The 20717-nt window shown below is 40.9% G+C and overlaps 2 protein-coding genes across 12 annotated transcripts in view; one reads left to right on the top strand and one right to left on the bottom strand.

Moving 5' to 3' along the window:
• Positions 1–428: 428 nt before the first annotated feature.
• On the top strand, positions 429–14750 carry fkbp5 (FKBP prolyl isomerase 5). 2 transcript variants are annotated; one of them, XM_078946783.1, is made up of 11 exons: positions 429–864; positions 5539–5670; positions 5745–5889; positions 7700–7842; positions 9302–9416; positions 9516–9672; positions 10681–10771; positions 10873–10956; positions 11032–11217; positions 11295–11534; positions 12184–14750. In XM_078946783.1, the coding sequence occupies exons 2-11, from the start codon at positions 5551–5553 to the stop codon at positions 12352–12354; spliced, it is 1452 nt and encodes a 483-aa protein (XP_078802909.1). In that variant the 5' UTR covers positions 429–864; positions 5539–5550; the 3' UTR covers positions 12355–14750. The 2 variants fall into 2 exon arrangements, with proteins under 2 accessions (XP_078802909.1, XP_004086177.1); XM_004086129.4 differs by having other exon boundaries at positions 541–1507.
• A 4731-nt stretch (positions 14751–19481) lies between these two features.
• LOC101167601 (sodium- and chloride-dependent GABA transporter 2) overlaps positions 19482–20717 on the bottom strand; it is a 34158-nt gene continuing 32922 nt past the window's right edge. For all 10 annotated transcript variants that reach the window (XM_078946776.1, XM_078946775.1, XM_020701433.3 and 7 more), the window contains one exon: positions 19482–20686. In XM_078946776.1, coding sequence (XP_078802902.1) covers positions 20600–20686 — 87 coding nt within the window. In that variant the 3' untranslated portion in view covers positions 19482–20599. The remainder of the gene's footprint in view (positions 20687–20717) is intronic.

Genomic DNA, 20717 nt, shown 5'->3' with positions numbered 1-20717 from the left:
AATAAAAATCAGGCAAACTAACAGTTTATGAGTTTGATAATTGAGCTAATCTAAAGTTATGACATTAAAGTAATTTGACATTTGTTATGGTTTAGTCTTCTATTGTCTTTGTTAAACTGAAACACATACATTTGTTGTCAAATCCAATAAAAACAATGAACACCCCAAAATGTATTTTTTAGAAACATAACTTTTAGATATAATTCGTATCATTTATTAATAATAAACATTAATAAGCGTTTGTATTATTAATGTGATTTATTTATTTTGGGATCATGTCATTTATGATTTTTTTAGCTGCTGTTTCAACAAAATGTGACCGTGTTTTAAACTAATTTTATGAATTCATAATTCATTTCCCAACTCCCAGAAGTATGAATAACTTCCAGGAACAGCATCGTTTCTCGGAGAGGGACCGTCACTCACTCACGCAGCCTCGGGCCTCCTTCAGTGATGCTGCTCGGAACCTCCAGGTCTAACCCGACCGGGTCTGTCCTGCTTTCTGCTCGGCTTCTGCTTTTCTGCAGCCTGCCTTGCAGAACCGGCTTCTTTTACAGGAAAGGCAACGTTCTGGCTGCGCATCCATCTGTTCAGCAGGTTAGGGGACATTCCCAAATCCCTTCTTATCCATGAGTGACAGAAAGAAGGATTCTGTCTTCATTTATAAATAGGATTTAATAACAGCACAAGATCTAAGAGCCAATAAATAAAGGAATAATAAGGACAAACATCACCAACTCTGAGCCAAAGAACTGCAAGAAACTGCAGCTCAGAGTCAGACTCGCTTCACTCGGAAAGACTTGACCGACGCTGGAGGAGAAGCGGACGCTCTCTTTTCGGGTGTCTGCGTCCCCGTCAGAAACGGTAATCCGTCCCGCCGCGCGCCTAATCGCGGGTAAACTGCGCGTTTATTTCGGTGCTTGCACATCGTCGCCCGCGCGCGTCTCTCCGCTCTGTTGTTGATGCGCTGTCAGCTGAGCAAAGAGTACAGCCTGCTGCGGAACAGCCTGTTCCCGGCCTGGCACGGAACGGGTTACAGGTCAGGGTGTCTATTGGAACACAGTGTTCTCATCAGCGGCGGTACAGCTACAGTACAGCCGGAACATTGTGTTACTTTGTGGCTGCTTTCCAAGACCTGCCCTTAATTTTACACTAAACGCCCTCCCACAACTCTCTTCTCGTTTCTGACCCCCCCGCGCTGTCTGCCTCGCTCGTTCCTTTCTGCGTTTCTCCTCCTCTCCTCAGAGTCTCCCCGGTGTCATTTCGCAGTCAGCGCTCCGTGTGGCTGCTCCACCGGCGCGCGCACCACGGAGGAACGGCCAGGGCGCAGAGGGGGTGGGAGAACGGCGAAAACAGAGCGCTCTCGAACCATCACATGGGCAGAGCACTGCCGGACGCGCCGCCACAAGACCGACCCGAACACAGCCTTTCAGCACATCCACGGAGAACAGTCGCAGCCGGTCCAGCTGGAGGGGAAGATGTTTTTGTGAGCGCACCACGCGGAAATGTAAGGACCTTCATGCTTCATCCATGAAGTTGACGCGTAGAAACTAGACCGGGAGTCGGTCTGGGGGCTGTCTTAGCGCTTTTTGGTCGCGGCTGCTGAGTTGTTTAAACAATGTGAGGACTCACATGTGAGCAGGAGAAACAATGAGGAGGAGGAGGGAAAGTATTCCGTTACAGATGTTAGTTAGTTGGTGACAGTGGATGAATGTGGTCCCCAGAGGAAGCGGATGAGAACATCCAGAACCTCACAGACAGACTCCAGGTTGTTCTTGGTGGTTCTGAGGATCACAACAAGAACTTTACTTTTTTCCTGATTCATCTGAAACGCCAGACTTCAGGCCAGCTCTGAACTCTAAATGTCTGCTTGTGTTTGGATGGAAAGCAGACCAAAGTCTCTGGCTGTTCTGGGGACAGTTTGTATTTAAAAAAAAATATCTGCTTTAGTTTTTAGATCAAAACACAGAGAAAGTTGGGTTTCCCTTGACACTAAAAGAAATGAAATGTGTTCCATCCGTCATGAGAAGTTTGCAGACAAACGGCGGCTTGGATGCTCAGCTCAGCTCAGCACGCACACAGTGTCCTCACATGTTCAGGTATGAATTAGCAGCAGAACACGGATGTGAGACAGAATGTACTGATACGCTGTGTGCGTCTGTGGATGTGGTCTTTGTTTCATTGTGTTACTTTGGGTGCATGAACCCTCCATGCCATCTTATCTCTACTATTTGTGCTCTGCGTTTTCCTCCTCTGTGCCTCACGGTTTGGTGTGTTTTTCAGCAGGAAAAATAAGAAATATAAAGGATAAAAACAACTTAAGGAGTCCAAAAGCTTTTGTCACGACTAATTATTGGTGATGAGAGTGAGTCATGCTGCCTCTTTGACTGTTTTCTCTCACTTCAGGTGTCTCGTTAATTGTTTTTGTGATGGCGAATAGAAACTTGCTGTTTAGTCCAGAAATGGGAGCTTCCTCGTACGTGAGCGACTCTTAGATTGGCGAACGCCGCCAGGCTTTGCCAACAGGGATCTGTGAATAGATGGAACATTGTGTTCAGAGACACACGCATAGGCACACTCTCTCTCACACACACACACACACACAGACCTGCTTAAGTAACATCTAAAATGACAATAACGCTATATAAAAACACGGGTGAAGGTGTTGCTGCTGCTGAATGACAGCTTTGATTCTCCTGCATCCAAGCGTTTAATGTTGGACTGGAGCACAAGGCGGCACCCCGAACTGATGCCACTCAGACGGATCTGCATGACTGCTTAAAGGGAAACCGAGATGCCAGAGTGTGTGGATTACTTGGAAAATTGACAATCCTAGATTAAAGTTAATCCCGGTGTTTTTAACTGCCTGAAAGCAAGTTTTCAAAAAGAGCATTTCTGTTGCTTCAAAGTTGGGCTCATGCTCAGGACGTGTGACGGAGCGGCTGGTTGATAAATACAGCAGCAGAGGAAAACAGGCTGCTGCCCAATAAAGCAACCTGCTGCTCTGATAAATTCATCCTTTTGGAAAAGTGGCCTGAGAGGTCAGGAAGATTTCTCTGAATGGAGATGATCCCATTGGAAGGACTTTGGACGGAGATGCTGGTCTGATGGCCGTCCTGGGCGTGAATGGACCTGTCTGTGAAATCTTTCTTTAAGATGGGATGCTGCATTTCATTTCATTTCTGAAAGCCTCTTTAGAAGTCTCAGTATGGAAAAAACACAATGTTCTTTAATAGAGCAGCTATTAGTGGAAGGATTTCTGTGGAAAACAGAACCAGAACATCCTGTCGGTACGCTGAGCAGGACTGGACCTTCAAATCTAACATCATTTCAGGAAATTGTGTTTTTTTTAGGACATTGAGTCCCTAAGAGGAAAGAAAGTACTTGATGTTCATGAAAACATGATTGACTTGAAAGGAAGAGTTGTCCTGCTGATCTCGGTTCAGACCGGCTTGTGTTTGATGCTGGTTGACCTTCTGGGTTGGGTCTCTGACAGTGGTGGCTAACTTACTTCAGACAGATTCTCACTCTTTTCCCACAATGCCAAGCTAAGTGAGCCTGACAGTTGAAGAGTTGTGTACGCGGGGGGGGGGGGGGGGGGTGTGTGTGTGTGTGTGTGTGTGTTAGGTGTTAGCTGCTGCAACATCTGATCATCTTTTTCATTGTTCTGGCAAGACTTGAGTTGAAAATCTTTTTGGCGAACGATGGAGGGAGGTTGTCATGGCGAACTTGCTTCTGTCAGGATCCTTGACAGTAAACTAAGAACTGACTGAACCCCCCCAGAAGCAGAGCACCCATAAATTTCCCTTCAGGGATTAATAATAAAGTTGATCTTGACTTCTATTGAGAAATAAACACCTATTATTATATTTGTCAGAATAACTATTCTTGCTCTACTACCTTTTTATTAACACGTTGTTGCTAATTTTCATGATATTTTTGCTGTAGAGTTCAAGTTATTCAAGTCATGAACAGACCAATCAGACGCCTCAATAAAAGTAGGCGGCCTCCCGTTGAAGATTTGATTGACAGATTCTCCAGATCTCAGTGGTAGGGGTGTGGCCTTTTAACACGCTCACTCCTGATTGCAGAGAGATGTTACAGTAGACATGCAGACAGGCCAACCACAGCTTACTGAGGACGTCTGGTTCCAACATGGTGACTGAATTAACTTCATTTGGTTGGAGCCGGAGCTGTTTTCTGTGGGCGACGTCTTTCAGTTCTATGTTCTAGTCAAGGATCAGGAGACATCCTCTGTGCAAAGATGTTTCCTAACATTAGATGTGTCAGAGGTGTTTCTGGATTTATCTCATTTTTACACAGATTTCACTCAAAAAAATATGAATGCACATTTGCAAAAGTTTGTACTAATTCATAAATTGTGATTTAGCTATTGAGACTGTGTACTAGATTTGTCCAAAAACAGCTATCTCGAATAAAATAAGTAATTTAAGTGTTAATATTTAAATATTATTTTGTTCAAAGATCTTTTATATAATTAGTGTGCAGAAATACATTTGAATAACTAATGATGTGCTTGTTTTTAGTGTTGTTCAGTAAGTTATTTGTTTGTTTCTGGTTAAATATATGACAATTATTGCTGCTCAATGAGTTTTAATAAATAAAAAAGAATTACTCCTTCAATTCATTTTGGTTTAAATATCAACATTGAGTTGAAATTGATATAAAATTATAATTGTTCAAAACAATGAACAATTAATGCTAAAAAATCCTACATTTAAATTAGTAACAAACAAAAACAGTCTTATTTGCTTAAATGTAAACTCAACACAAATTAAAGTTGTCTTTTTTTTAAATGGTGTCAATAACCTTGAATTGATTTGAGTTAAATCAGCAGATGTAGTGGTTTTGCCGTCCAGTACTGCAAACCTGTCTTTGCCCAAGAGTCACACATCTCAAAGAAGAACACAACGTGTGTGTTCACACTAACACACGTGTTTTCAAAGAAAAGGAGCTATTCTAGATGACATGACGTCACCCATTCATTATGAGAGCAGGAACCAGTGAGTGTTGCAGGAAAGTCAAACAGAACAGGGATTTTTGTGGACATTTCTTTTATTTGACAAAAAAAAGATCTGGAAAAGACGCATTTCAGTTCTATTGCAGCATCTTTGAAAGAGCAAACTATGCAGCCCAGAACCCACAGGACGTCTTATGCGGAGCTTTGTTCAGGAAGAACCTCTGGAAGTTCTGTACTGAATGTTTGTGGTGAGTTTACAGTTTCTGTCTGAGTCGGTCCGCTCACCTCCTTCCAAAAGCACAGTGGTTGGAGGATCCATGATCCACCCAGGATCCGTACAGGGACCACATGTACAGCGGTGTGATCAGTGCAGAGGAAGCCTTTCCAGCTGTTTGCACGATTCCAGCACAACACACAAAGCATGACCGTGTTCTATACAGCAGTCAGTTCGTCTGTGTCAAGTTTCCAAAGTCAAATCACACTTCAAATTCTCTGAAGTGTTTGAAGTGAAAATATGCAAAGTGTGACCTTGTGGGCTTTTCCAAATGTTTCTACAGTCTTGCTGTTTGATGCCCAGCGTAAAGATGACCACCGATCAGGATTTGCTCATGGACGGTCCGGCAGCCACGTCGGTGATTGCTGCTAAGGGCATCGATCTAACGCCAAACAAAGACCAAGGAGTCATCAAGGTGTTTATTGTCATTCCTTCACCTTTACAGAACGGGACAGCTGCTGTATTTTGGACTTGTTGACATGTTTGCAGGTCGTGCAGTGTCCAGGGTTTGATGTGGACCGTCCAATGATTGGGGACAGAGTCACTGTCCATTACACTGGAAGACTGCTGACTGGAAAGAAGTTTGACTGCAGTCGGGAACGCAAAGAACCGTTTAGCTTCAATGCCGGCAAAGGTAACTTCCCTTCTGCCCTGGATTTGAGGATTGCTTATAGTCAGGATAGAGGAAATGATCTAAAAGAGATGACTTTAGTGTTTACTTGTTTGTCATCTCAACACATCAACCTTCTAAAGCTTTAAAAAAACAGAAAGTGACATAAGTCTTTTAAAAAGGGGAGAAAGGATGACCCATCCTCTGGTGTTCTGGTTGGTTGTGCTGAAGGATCTGAGTTCATTGAATGGGATCCTTTTCTTTCTTGGAGCCAGCTTCAGTGCTGGCAGCATCCTTTGCTTTGGTGTGAACAGTGATGCTCTTGGTAGCAGCTGTGTGCTTCCGTTTTTTAACATGTGCAGCTGGTGACCTGTTATAAAAACCAATCTGTGAACAAGTGAAGCGTTTGTACGTTTTGAACTTGAACAGACAGGGAAGGGTTAGGCTAACCCGTCTTTAAAATATGACCACATTTCCTAACCAGGTTGTTGTGTCTCCTGTGTTTTTACTGTGACATGTTTTGATTTGATTTATAGATTTATTTCAAGCATTGTAGTCAAAGCAATAAAGAATTTACACATATTTATCAAACTCATTACAGAAATGATGAAATGCATAGTTTAAAAATAAAATAAAAGAAAACCAAAAAGTCACTTAAATCACATTTGCTTAATTGAATACAGTGATCATTAACTTAAGTCAAGTAGAGTTTGATTTATTGCTTGAAAAGGAGTGGGAAGAAGCAAGCTTATATAATCCCACCCCTACTGAGTTCATTCATTTGATAGTTTTACAGTGTTTTAAATCCAGTTCTGGTCAGATAGATTCTCTTCAAGTAACAAAATGATTGATTATGTTCGTAAAACATTCATTCATGACATGTGTTTGATTGTCTGATTGGTTCGGTTCTCGCCGCTCACATGGACGTTCACAGCAGTGAGGATAACTTAGATGACAGAAACTCTGTAATGGCTTATAGTGTTCAACAGTTAGGAACCTTAGCTTGAACACAATTGTTATCATAGCTAAATTTATGAAGGATTATCATTTAGAATTAAACCTTAACAGTTTGGTTTAACTAATAAAAGGACTCAGTTCTAATAAATGTATAAATTTTTTTCTAATTTCTGTTCTAGTAACATTTTTGTCGGTTTTACAAAAAATCAAATAAATTAACTGAACAAAGGCTAAACTTTTATTACTCAGTTTTACTAGTTACCTTCATTTTCAATATTAATAATAAAAATAAACTGTTAAAAACAGCAATTTGATATTTTGAATGCAGGTTTCTGAATCCTTTGAGTAAAATTGAGATTAAATAAAAACAATGAGCACAAGCTTCACTCCTCACAGTCCGACATCTAATCAGCTCTTTTTGAAAAATTCTATAGCTGGATTTTGTGGTTTCACACTCATATTCTATAGTTCTTCTTTATTCTTTTTCAGTCAGTTGAATCAAAAAAGCCTCTTCTCACATTGAAATCGGTTCTGCTTCTCTCAAGTCTGGCTTCTTCGCTGTTTTTGAAATTATGTCTGTCAGTAGAAAACTAGATGAAATAAGTCATTATGGTTCCTAATTTAAATGGAAAATCCCTGGTTTGTTATCAGCTGATAACATGTATATGGATATCAATAAAAGAAGCAAGTAAACATTCCCCTTAAATACCTTTATCTAAGTGTTAGTGTGAAAATGAGAAGCATCCAGAGTGCAGCAGAACCAGAGCTAATAGAAGAGTTGAGCTACAGTTTACAGCTTTGAAGTGAAGCCGAGTTCAATCCTTCTCTGTTTGGTTGTTTGCCAAACAGGATCTAACCTGTGAATGTTGTTTGACAGGACAAGTCCTGAAGTCATGGGACATTGGTGTGCTGTCCATGCAGAGGGGCGAGGTGTGCACTCTGCTCTGTAAACCCGAATATGCCTACGGATCTGCTGGGAATCCAGACAAAATCCCCCCCAACGCCTCAGTGGTCTTTGAGGTAGGCGTGTTCTGTCACTGTGCTGCATGACGAATGCCCCCCCCCCCCCCTTTTCTGGATGCACACCTCCCTGATAACAAAATGGAGGCTTTAATTCTATTTTATGAAGCTGCAGTGAAAGAACAAGACCGTGACGTGCAATAGTCTCAACAGTCTCAACAGTTTAGCACTGAGCAAAGCTGGAAGGAGTTCATGAATAGTTATTGTTAATCCAGCTGTTCTCCACCACAGCAGACAGCAGTGGGGTTTATTACAGCCCCCCCCCGCAGAGGATATGTGCTTATGCTAAATATACAAATACTGCTCATTAACAAAAAGAAGCTCTATTTTACTCTAGATCTCCTTAACTCCCCTTAACCCCCCCTCTCCAACACCCCCCCCCCCCCCCTTCCTCATCTTTTCCGTCCGGTCAAACAAGAAAATGAGACAAATGTGATCAATGGAAACAAGGTTTAGCCTAAATTACAGAAGGGGTTTATGTAAATATACACCCTGTGTTTCAGAAGACCCACAACCTCCTGTTGTCACAGTAAAGTCTGTCCAACACGAGACGCCTTCAGCTCCCATCTATAAGTAAAAGAAATCTCTATTTTAGAGTCAAGATAATCCTGCATTTGGAAATGGACGGGGGGATCTCAGACAAGTGGCGCCCGGGTAACGGCTGATGATGTCAGGCCGCCATGTTGTTGTCTGCAACCAGGCCCTCTTGTTACGGGTAGAAATAGAGCGGGACAAGAATGTCGCACCAGGGGTCACGATAATGTGGTTCAAACCGTAACGTGACTGAGATGAAGACGTTTCCAGTGAGAGCAGCTCTGGTTCTAGAGGCAGCAGATTGATGTTCATGGTTATTGAGGAATCGCATCATTTTTTAAGAAACAGAAAATATTTCTCCTCCATAAGATGACCCTACTTACCGTTTTTCTCTGAAGCTACGATTTGAAGCCTTTTCATTTTTTAGTATCCAACAGGAAGGAGTGACTTCCTTCTTAGCATTGGCCTTTCTCAATTATTTCAGTTGAATCAATCTAATAAGCCAATAAAAACTTAAGTAAAAAATAAAACAAATTCCCCCAGAAGATAAATAACTGAACATGGATTGATGGATTGAAGCACAAGTAAATAAAAGCTGCAGAAAGTTTCAAATATGTCTGAAATAATTGAATTATATGGGAAAAATAAAGGATATGGGGCAGAATAACAGCAATTTAATAATTGAAGAGTTCCCCAAAATCTTAGTTTGTGTCACTGCATCTGTTCAGGTATGATGTGTGTTCAGCACCTGCTGTCTGACGTGCTCTTGATTATGTCATTGATTTCTATTTTCATGAACTCCAACTCTCTTCCCACACGGGATCTAATAACAGATGCAGAGTTTTGCAGAGCTGTAGATTTGCATTCTGCTTTCCATGTAGCTTTTGCAGAAAGCATGTGACGGGGTGTTGTTTCCCATGAACAGATGGAGCTGCTCAGCTTCGAGGGGGAATCGCTGACAGACGACGGCGGCGTTGTGAGAAGAATAAAGATCAAAGGGGAGGGTTACAGCCAGCCCAACGATGGAGCCAGTGTTGATGGTAGCAATGCACCCACTTTCAGTTAAAGTGATGAAAGTCAACTGATAACTGTGTTATCAGTGATCATACTGTCAGAGGTAACGCCCAAATGCTCTACAGTGTACCTGGAGGGCCGTTGTGACGGACGCCTGTTTGACAGCAGAAACGTCAGCTTCATCGTTGGTGAAGCTGAAGACAAAGGCGTTCCTCTGGGAGTAGACAGAGCCATGGACAAAATGCAAAAAGGAGAGTGTTGTTTACTTTACCTGAAACCAAAGTAAGTTAGAACACACACTTTTGAATATTGAAAAATGCTTTTAAAGTGCCCAAAATGTATCATTCACAAAACAACTGCATTTGGACGATTTTTACTTTAGTTTTGAGTACCTTCTGGTATTAAAAGCATGAATCAGTGTTTGACTCTGAAAATAACCGGCCTGAACAGCTGTAGATGCAGCAATCGCTCCGATAAAAGTGGGGTTAACACGTTTTCTGATGATAGAGGACACGCGTAAAGAAAATTCACATGAAATGATCTTTTCTTTGATCTTTCTGAGCATTTCTTTATTCAAATTGTGGAGCAGAAAAACAATGCAGTCTGAAAACGCTTGGAGTTGTTTGATACAACCTACAATCAGTGGGCCACAAGCTCCGCCCCTTTCTGATCGGACAAATGGATCCGTGAACGTTTTTGCTTTCCTCGTCTGAGCTGGAATCTGGCTTAAAAAGTTTTGCTGCTAGTTTGGGGGCGTGAGGGGCTGTAAGCTAGTGGGAGAGAGTGTAAACCAAGGAATGATGGGAAATGAGCGCAGACTTACTCCAAGCCAACAGTCCCGCCCACAACTCAGAGGAGAATTTCTACTGAACTCCTGCCGCTCTGCAGAAACTATGTCGTAGAAAACGACACAGGTTTTTGGATTCCAAGGGAACTCTTTCAGCACTGATAAACTACAGTCGGAGTGCGACTGTAATCATACATTTAAACACATTCATCTGTTGCTCCACATCAGCAGCCGAACATGCAGGAACACGGCATTTATCCATGCCATGCTGGTCCTTCACCCTCACCTTCACGCTTACTCCAGGCATGGCAAAATAGAGAGAAGAGCGGGAAATTCATGGCACGGAGACAGAAATGAAGCCAGCCAACAGGTGGCAGCGTCACCTAAAGAGGAGAATAAATGACCACTTTTTATGTTTTCGCCCACAGTTTCATTAGAGATGAAAACTGGTGGAACCTCCTTTTTGTGTCATGATCATGAACTTTCCGTGCACGTGTTTGCAGGTATGGGTTTGGAAGCAAAGGTAAAGCAGAATACAAGATCGGCCCAGACAGAGATATCGTGTATGAAGTGACCCTCAAAGACTTTAGAAGGGTGAGCACAAGCTCTGACTTTAATCCCAGGTTTTTCTTCTGATTAAAGCAGCAACTATCGTTTGTTAAAACTTACTCCTTTATGTCTGTGTCGATGTTCAGGCCAAAGAATCCTGGGAAATGGACATATATGAAAAGGTGAATTTAGCTCCTGGAGTTAAAAACAAAGGGAATCAGTATTTCAAGGTAAAGTCTTTTTTTTTCTTAAGTGTGTTGCTGTTGTTTGCATTCATCTGATGAGTTCCTGTGCTCTGTCACCAGACAGGACAATATCACCAGGCGGTCATCCAGTATCAGCGCATCATTTCCTGGCTGGAGATGGAGTGTGGAACTGGAATCGAGCAGCATCAGAGGATACAGGAATTCGTTCTGACGGCCCACCTGAACCTGGCCCTGTGTTTCCTGCGGCTCAAAGACTTCTCCCATGTGGTGGACAACTGCAACAAGGTGCGCTGCGTGAATGCTGAGGCTCCAAAGCAGAAGTATTTCCTTCATGCGGCCTGTTTTACTGCGTCTTGTCACAGGTTCTGGAGCTGGACGAAAACAACGAGAAGGCTTTTTATCGCCGCGGGGAAGCCCGGCTCTACCGCAACGAGTTCGGCTTAGCAAAGGAGGACTTTCAGAAGGTGCTGCAGGTCAACCCCGCAAATCAAGCAGCTCGCGCTCAGATTCTCATCTGTCAGAACAAGATCAAGGAACACCATGAACAGGACAAAAAGATCTACGCCAACATGTTCCAAAAATTTGCAGAGCAGGATGCCAAGGTCTGTAAACTCTCTGTTCTGGGCTAAATATAGTCCAGCACTCGCAACGGCTTTTGTCTGTCTTCCCAACTTTTCTTTTTTATTTCTTCAAATACTTCCATTTTTCAACATTTGACATGGGAGAAAACAAATTCCACATTTAATGAAATTTTACTTTTAGTTCTGAACAGATAAAAAGACTCCCATTCAGATGGATCTACAGAATAAAGCAGAATTTGAAAAGAATCAGATATTCTATTGAATTCTAACATGTACTTTAAAAGTACTTCACAGTTTGGCGCTAAATTTCTTCCGGTTCTACTTTGCTGTTAACTAAATACACACATGAAATGCTACCATAAGATGGTATGTTTGAATAACATCAGGATTATGCTTGTTTGTGCGTTATTATTAAATATTAATATATTTCATTATTATATTGTAATAATACATTGTTGACTGATTATGCTGCTGTATACATTTCAAATCACAATGAAATATTCAGTTTTCAATTTTCAAAAGTTCTTCTTCTCGATGAAGATAAAGTGTCTGGAGAATCTACTTGAGCTCTGTTGTGCGGTTATACTGACCCCTAGTGGTGAAAACCTTTTTTTTCAGTCAGGAGAGGATCAGATGAAATGAAATGCGTTTGTTTTTTATTTTTGAACAGACTGGAAAGACAAAGAGGAGGCGGGACGACATTGTGAGGACCACCATGAACGGGGAGTTGAGCATTAAACGCCGACGGAGGAGTCAGGACGCTAATGTAGCGCTGACATTTAAAAAGGGAGAAGAGAAGCCCTCCTGCCATGGGAACAGAGGCAGGAATGAAGTTCAATAAAAGCCTCTAATCCAAACCCTTTTATCCCAAAATCCAACGTGACCATTCCTGCAAACAAAGCAAAGTGCAAGCAGGGAGGTTTCCAAGCCAAACAGCGTTAGCCCGTCTGTTGAGTAGTCCGGGTTTTCATCCCCGTAGAGACGGCCCGACAGAGTCCCCCAGTTGTTCCTGTTTACTCCTTTGGCCCAGGCTTTTATTTAAAACAATATTTAATTTCTTTGATAACACTGAGGAAAAGCTTTTACTGTCCTTAGGCTGCTGTGTGGACATGTGCCTGAATGGCGTGGTCGCTGACCTCTGACCTCTGACCTGGATCTGGTATGGAGCCTTTCTGCAGGCGGTTGCATGTTTCAGGAGGTGTTTGGGATCCAGACTTGAAACTTTGCTCTTTCTTAACGTGCAATATGTATTTGGGGTAGAAGGTGTCTTATTAGCGTAGAGGCGTTCAATCCAAAACAAAAAACCAATTGGACGTTACTATTTCCAGACAGGAAGTGATGCGTTTGCAACTACCTCCCCCTGGACCCGTCTGAGTGGGGTTTGCATGGTCTCCCCCAGCATTCCTGGATTTTGTTTCCAGGTATTCCAGCTTCCATGTGTGGCTGTTGGTCTGTGTTTTGCCCCACTATGTCCAGGATGTCACCTGCCTCTTTGCCCTTTAAAAGCAAACCCATCGATGCTTCTCTAACCCATTGGAGGGAGTTACAAGAACGAGCTTTGGTTGCATTCTGGAAATGCAAACACATTACAAATCCAGTGACACCAAAGGTGCCATGTTTATTTCTGTTCTCAATTGTTGATTTCTAGAAAATAGAGGAAAAGTTGGAAAAAGCACAAATTACAAACCTGAGATGAATTCCCAGCTTGTTGTAATTTGAAACTGTAGATCTACAGCGGAACTTAAACTGTGGTTTCCTTCCAGAGATGCAATGAAATTGAAGACTTTGTTTCCCCAACATGACAATGATCATGCACTTAAAGAATGTAGACTTCATGCATTCTTCTCTATTGCATCTCCTCAACATATCAAGAGTCGTACTTGTGTAAAGCTGGTGTGGTACTGTAGGTGAACAAACATGAATATTAATGAACGGAGGAACTCTGAGATGATTCGACTTGTTGGCAGCTGTAAATATTTTAATAGAAAAAAGAAAAGTTATTTTTCTTCCACAGCTGCAAAAAAAAGTGACATTATAACAGAAACAAGAAATGTCCTTCTCTCAGCTGCAAAGATGGAAAAGTGATAGAAATGGCATGTTTTTTCTGCTTCTATCAAAGCCCAAAGACCTGCAGCGGTGATGAAACAACCAGACTTGCAGAAGCCGATCATGAGAAAAGGACGAAGGTCTTTCATGGGACTTTTAGATCTGGGACTCCAATATTATTTCTCTAAGTCATGTATGGATATGCAAATTTGCTTTATAAAGAAAACAGCACAATCATCAAGCACTAGAAAAACAAACCCTCTCTTTATCTCGGCTGCATAGAAGGATCCCAATCAAACGGAAGGGGTCCCCATTCGGATTCAAGACTCGGACCCACTTCCAGGGCCAGTCTTTGCATGCGGGAGACGGACATAAACCTGTAGTTGCACTTTAAACCCATCAGAAGTTTATTCTTTTCAGCTCTGGTGTTGTGATGTACCTACATAGTGCAGTGACTCTTTTTTTCCTCCATCCCATCGTCTGTGTTTCCTTTCGTCACACTTAATCCATTGATTCTGTTTAAAAAGGACATTTTTCTAGCATGTGTGTGGCTTTTTTAGCAGGCGATGTTGCACTTTGGTAACGGTTAAACCAACACTGTTCTATTTTCATGAGATGTTCAGATCAAATCTGGACAGTAATATTAAGATGTTTTATAAACATTGGTTGGTTCTGAATGAAACCCTTAGCTGTCTTAAATATTTTATGTAAAAAAAAAAAAGAAAAAAGCAGAAAACAAAGTGACAAAAGTGTGTGTGGGTTTGTGTTTACTGTATATCATTATATGCTAGCAAGGTTTTTAAAGAGCTTGTTGCTAAATGCTTTCAAGTGCTGCTGCCTCCAAACATTCAGATATTTTGTACAGTGAATGAGCATGAAGTACTTTTTTCTTTCTAACCAAGTCAAAGTGTAGCTCAGCATTTACAGACTCTTTTCTCCGCCTGTCGGCTAAAACTTTTCCGTTCTTCTTCGCGCCGCAGTCATCGTTCTGTATTCTGTTAACCTTAAAAAAGTCAAAGAAGACTTTCACAAACAGTGCAGGTGTGAGACCTGCAGTGTGCTCGGTGTGATTGATTCTTTTCTATTATGGTTTCTGTCATGAAATGTGTTTACATGTGCAAAAGTTGTCATGAAATGATTGGACTTTTAAACTGGCATTTGTGCAAAAGAAATATTTTCAGACAAACAGCACACATGAAGTCTTTGTGTCTTCTTTACCTGCATGTTACACGCATACGCGGGGATTATTCAACAAAAGTCATTCAAGTAAATACAAATATTCAGAGATGATTTTCTGGACGCTGAACAGTTACTCTTCATCATGATTTTAAAAACGTGTGTTTGACCTTTCCTTTCAGCGCTCTAGCTGATGGATTCAGAATAAAGTCTGAAATAAAATAGAGAAAAGGATTTTAGACTCATCAATGGAAATCAAAACAGACTTTTTTAATGGCAGCATGTGGACTTTTGTCTCTGAATAGACTGTTTTGATTCAAATGCAGTTTTGTGGACAGCAGAAATAAGCTGTTCGACTAACAGCAAATAAATGGACATTTAACTAGATTCAGTGGCTACATGCTAATCAAAGCTAAAGCAGGAGTTTACCAGGAACAAAACATCCAGCCTGAATGTCAAACTGTACATAATTGGATCACCAACAGATAAAAAGAACAGAATTTAGAGTAAACCACAAAAGACACTTGTTTAAATAGTTGTTTTGGTTTATTAAGACTTGATATTATATATTGACCATAACCCTTATTGCACCATGCATGAGCTCAGGCTGCATGGACACTCATGACCGTCTAACATCCAGACAGAGCTGCACCAGCAGCTATATCCGACAGACATAAGCAGATCAGTACAGGAACAAAAGACCAGTTCATAATCACGACATGCTGTGAAGAAAATGGTTTGATGTTCCAGAACTGAGAGCTGATAGGCTGACGCTCTCAGCTCAGGGGTCGTCTGTGGTATCTAATGTTGAACTGAAGGTGAAGACGCTGGCTGAGGACAATGTCCAAAAACCAGCTTTGGATTCTGAAGCTAACAGAACCGTCTGTCCTTCAGCTTCTTTGGGTTCTGCTCCATTGAACAAGTGGAGTTGAATTGAACTGTTTTGGAGCCGATTTCAATCAAAAATAGAATCTTATTTACGGTAAATACTGTCACTGATAAATGCTGGTTCATAAAGACCACTTCTGCGTTTAGATTGACAACATAGTTTCATTCTGAAAGAATCAACCTTAAACTGATGATACCTTTCCTTTTTACTATACTTTCCAGCAAAAATGACATTTATAATGAACAAGAGGCATCTCTTTGCCATTAGTTTTGTAAATCGGCCACACAGACTGTTTAGGGTTAAGGCCTTTGCTCAAAGGCACACTGCTGGGAATCTGTCCTACTGTGACCAAACACATCAGAGCTTGACATGTGAGTCAGCAGGTCAGCCGGCGGGTCACCGATCATTATGCCTGAAGAGACGTTGAATATTCTACCGTCAAAATAAACACATAATTATGGGGAGTTTGCCACAAAAGTTAACAAATCAGGACATTTCTATTACCTCAGACAAACAAAGGACAATAAAACAGAAAATAAATTCATCCTCCACCACTCAGCTCACAGTCTTTCCTCCTGTCCTTTACAGCGCCCTACTTCCACCTGTAAGGGGCGCACTCCTGCTCTGAGTTGAGGATCTTTGTCCTCTTTTTCAGTTGGACCTAACATATGGCTCACTCATATGGCGCAGAAATTGTCCTTAATTTGCAAATAAGTTTCTGACCATCACTCATACACATTCACAGGTAGGCAGTAGGATCAAGGGTCTTGCCCTGTTAAGGGCTTACCATTGCCACCAAGAATTGATCCCTTGATTCCTGCATGGTAAACCTTCACCTTAACAACTGAGCTACCCAGCCATTAATTGTGTAAATGTGTACAAAATGAACTCATGACAGACCTTTATCTGGTTTATCACCAAGCTCCTCCCAGCAGAATCTCATAATAGCTGCCTTCCTCCTGAAAACATTATATTTGTATGAAAAACAAGACCAAGATACTTACAAGTATCAGTACACGTGTGAGTGTATATATATAGTTATAGTATAGTATATTATAGTATATATATAGTATAGTATATATAGTATAGTATAGTATATATATAGTTGTACCAAAATAGAATTGAGAATTACTTTGAGGTACACAAGGCTCTGTAAAGTGAACTATTCGTGTTTTATAACCATTGATAGTGAGTCTCCGTTTGTTACACCAGTCATTCATTGTTTTTAACATTCCTTGTCTTTTTATTTCCCAATCGGCTATCAAGGCAACATCATCTGCATAAAGTAGAATACCCAAGTTCCAATTGTTAATATTGATAACCAAGTTAGTTTTCTTAATTTCTTGAGCTAAATCATTGACATAGATAACAAAAAGGGTGAAAGAACATCTCCTCGTTTGACTCCAAATTGCGTAGGAAACAAGTCTGTTTTTAGGTCATTCACCTGTACACAGGCTAATGGAGCCTTGTACAGAACTTTATTTGCCTAAAAAAACTTACCATTAACTTCTATTCTAGAAGATCTAGATCTTTTTATCCAGTCAAATGTTTTTTTTTAAATCCACCAAACAAAAACAGTGGTGGACAAAATAGTTGGTACCCCTCAGTTAAAGAAAGACAGTCCACAATGCTCACTGAAATGACTTGAAACATTCAAAAGTAACAATAATTTAAAATTTATTGAAAATTAAATAATCAAAATCAGCCATTACTTTGAGTTTTTGATTGACAGAATTATTTAAAAAACAAACTAATGAAATAGGGCTGGACAAAAATGATGGTCCCTCCATAAAAGACTGAGAACTAATTGCCCCGGGGGTCATGATGAACTCAGGTATGTCCTTTAATTGACATCACAGCTGTTTTCAAACCCATAATGAGTCAGTGTGCCTATTTAAAGGGAGTCAAATAGTCACGTTGCTGTTTGGTTAAAGGTGTGAACCACACTGAAGATGGACAACAGAAAGCGGAGGAGAGAATTGTCCCAGGACATTAGAGACAAAATAATAGACAAACATGGTAAAGATAAAGGCTATAAAACCATCTCTAAGCAGCTTGAAGTTCCTGTGACCACAGTGGCACATATTATTCAGAAGTTTAAGACACACAGGACAGTAGCCAACATCCCTGGACGTGGCCGGAAGAGGAAAATTGATGACAAATGGAGGAGACGGATAGTTGGAACTGTATCCAAAGAGCCCAGAACAACCTCAAAGACATTAAAGGTGAACTCCTAGATCAAGGTACATCAGTGTCAGATCGCACCATTCGTGGTTGTTTGAGCCAGAGTGGACTTCATGGGAGACGACCAAGGAGGACACCACTGTTGAAAGGAAATCATCAAAAAGCCAGACTGGAATTTGGAAAAATGCATGTTGACAAGCCACAAAGCTTCTGGGAAAATGTCCTTTGGACAGATGAGACCAAACTGGAGCTTTTTGGTAAGGCACATCAGCTCTATGTTGGTAGACTCAAGAATGAAGCATCCAACCAAAAGACCACTGTCCCTACTGTGAAACATGGAGGAGGCTCAGTTCTGTTTTGGGGCTGCTCTGCTGAATCTGCCACAGGGTGTCTTGAAGTTGTTCAAGGTCAAATGAAATCTCCAGATGATCAAGGCATTCTGGGTAGAAATGTGCTGCCTAGTGTCAGAAAGCTTGGTCTCAGTCTCAGGTCATGGGTCTTCCAACAGGACAACCATCCAAAACACACAGCCAAAAACCCCTAAGAATGGCTCAGAGAAAAGCGTTGGACTATTCTGAAGTGGCCTTCTATGAGCCCAGATCTGAATCCCATTGAACATCAGTGGAAGGAGCTGAAACATGCCATTTGGAGAAGACACCCATCAAACCTGAGACAACTGGAGCAGTTTGCTCATGAGGAGGGGGCCAAAATACCTGTGGACAGGGGGAGAAGGCTCATTGACAAATACAGAAACCGTTTCATTGCAGTGATTGCCTCAAAAGGTTGTTCAACAAAATATTAAGTTATGGGTACCGTCATCTATGTCCAGCCCTATTTCATTAGTTTGTTTTTTTAAATAATTCTGTTAATCAACAACTCAAAAATAATGGCTGATTTTGATTATTTAATTTTCAATACATTTTATCTTATTGTTACTTTTGAACGTTTCAAATCATGTCAGTGAGCATTAGGGACTTTCTTTCTTAAACTGAGGGGGACCAACAATTTTGTCCACCACTGTATATGTATTTTTACTGTCTTGGAGTCTAGCTCACACCACAAACCTGGTTTCATAGTTGATCCACACCAGCAGCTTCATAAAGTTTAGTTTTCTCAACGACTTTTAGGATCTATCTACAGAAGCCTCCAGGGGAGAAACCAATGGACTTATTTAATGATTTTTTGTTTAGCTTCTGTTGGTTATTATTCATTTTGTTCCAATTTTGATGTTTTTGTCTTTTCCACTAAGAAACCAAGTTTAGTGTTTAGTCTTGTCTTTATAGTCTGTGTTAAATGTCTGTGCAGTCATGCTAGTTTCCCCCCCATGTTTCTCAGGTGGTCTGATCAGCCACTATATATGTTCCCCTGTTGTGTCTTTGGTTAGGTCAGTTTGTTTCTGTTACTTGGTCTGTTCAGTTGCTTAAGTTAAAGTTAAGTTTGTTGCCTGAGTTAATTATGTTTCTGTTGACCTCTTTTATGGGCCCAGTTTGTTCATCTTTTTACATTTTTTGAGATAAATTAAAACTTTAATTTTTGATAAACTTCTGTTGTCGTCTTTGGCCGCTCGATCCCTCACATTGGTCAAAGCAGTTCAGAGAGTTTTCTACTACTGTCTCCAAGCAGTTTTAGGGACGTAACAGGCTATAAATAAACCGTTACAAATGACAGATGAATATTATCATGTGCTTTTATTAATGATCATGAAGAAACAGTAAAGGAAAATCACTGAAAATTGTACACAATGACACCCAACAATGAAATTACATGAAAATAACAAATCTTTAAGAAGGATCCTTTTCATTAAATAGTGATTAAAAAAATATCATTGAGTTAAACAAAATCTTACTATACACTATTTTACAATAGGTTGTAAACAGTACTGGCTTTACAGATTTACATGGATCAGATGTGACACAAAGGTTGACCTACAAGCTGATGCACATTTTTAAATAAAGTATTTCCAACAGGACAGTAGATCATCTGGTAACTTTGAATACTGGATATTTGTAGGACAAATAAAAGGGCATAGAAGAAGATTTATAAAAACATACTGTGTACAACTTTAAAAGTTGTGTGTGGCATGCAGAGGCCACTGAGCAGTCGGGGTAAAACAGGTTACAGTTACCCCTTTTCACCCCGACTGCTCATTAGACGCTCCTTCCTGTCAAGGACAGCTGGGAACGGTGATGTCAGCATCTTTGGATAAAAGTAACCTTCTGTTTTCACATCAACCAACTGCTGAGGATCAAATGTGAAGCGTTTTTCTCCTCAGCTGTTGTACTTCTGCAGGCATGGATTCATTTTTACCTTCCCTCTAGGAAATTCTGCATTTGTGGGTTGAATACTTTGTTTAAAAGTGGATTCCATCTTCTTTGGGATGAAAATATTTGAACACAGTTAAGCTTTACTGTGCAATGTATGAAAACATTTCCTGTGTAGATGTTATTTCAGATTTTAGTCATGAGGCTTTATGATCAAATGAATTTACACCAATTAAAAATGAAAACCCATCTAATTGATTTTTGCAAACATTTGCAACAGTAACTGTAAGAAAACTAGTAACAAAGAGAAAAGCTTTCCATGCCTGAGACGAGTTGAATCAGTGGAAGGTTCCTACAGTGTTGTTAGTAGTTAGTAGCTGTTGTTGTGTCCCACCCCAGGGTGGGCTCTAAGCTTCCTGCATGGTGCTTACAGTCCGTCTTCAGCGGGTTTAGGGATTCTAGCTGAGAGTGGGGGTTCCCATGACATCCTCTGATGTTCACAGACACTTCCACCCCGTGTTCAGGGAAGATTAGGACATTTTCAGCAGCTCCAGAGCCGTTTTCTCCGGTTTAGTCAGAGGAAGGTCTTCAGATGGAGTGCATAGAAGTGAGATTCTCTGTGAAGGACAAACTCTGTCCTCAGTGAAG

This window comes from Oryzias latipes, chromosome 5 (assembly GCF_053564925.1).
Source record: "Oryzias latipes strain Hd-rR chromosome 5, Olatipes_Hd-rR_3.1".
NCBI classification, from domain to species: domain Eukaryota; kingdom Metazoa; phylum Chordata; class Actinopteri; order Beloniformes; family Adrianichthyidae; genus Oryzias; species Oryzias latipes.
Note: the sequence above shows the minus strand (reverse complement) of the source record. Positions and strands in the feature narration are given on the sequence as shown.

Excerpts from the sequence above, each read along its gene's own strand:
- fkbp5 (XM_004086129.4), top strand. The coding sequence starts at position 1,376 with ATGGGCAGAGCACTGCCGGACGCGCCGCCACAAGACCGACCCGAACAC. Across the intron at positions 1,508-5,538 it reads TGAGCGCACCACGCGGAAAT|TCTTGCTGTTTGATGCCCAG; the intron begins GTAAGGACCTTC and ends ATGTTTCTACAG. Across the intron at positions 11,535-12,183 it reads TTGCAGAGCAGGATGCCAAG|ACTGGAAAGACAAAGAGGAG; the intron begins GTCTGTAAACTC and ends ATTTTTGAACAG.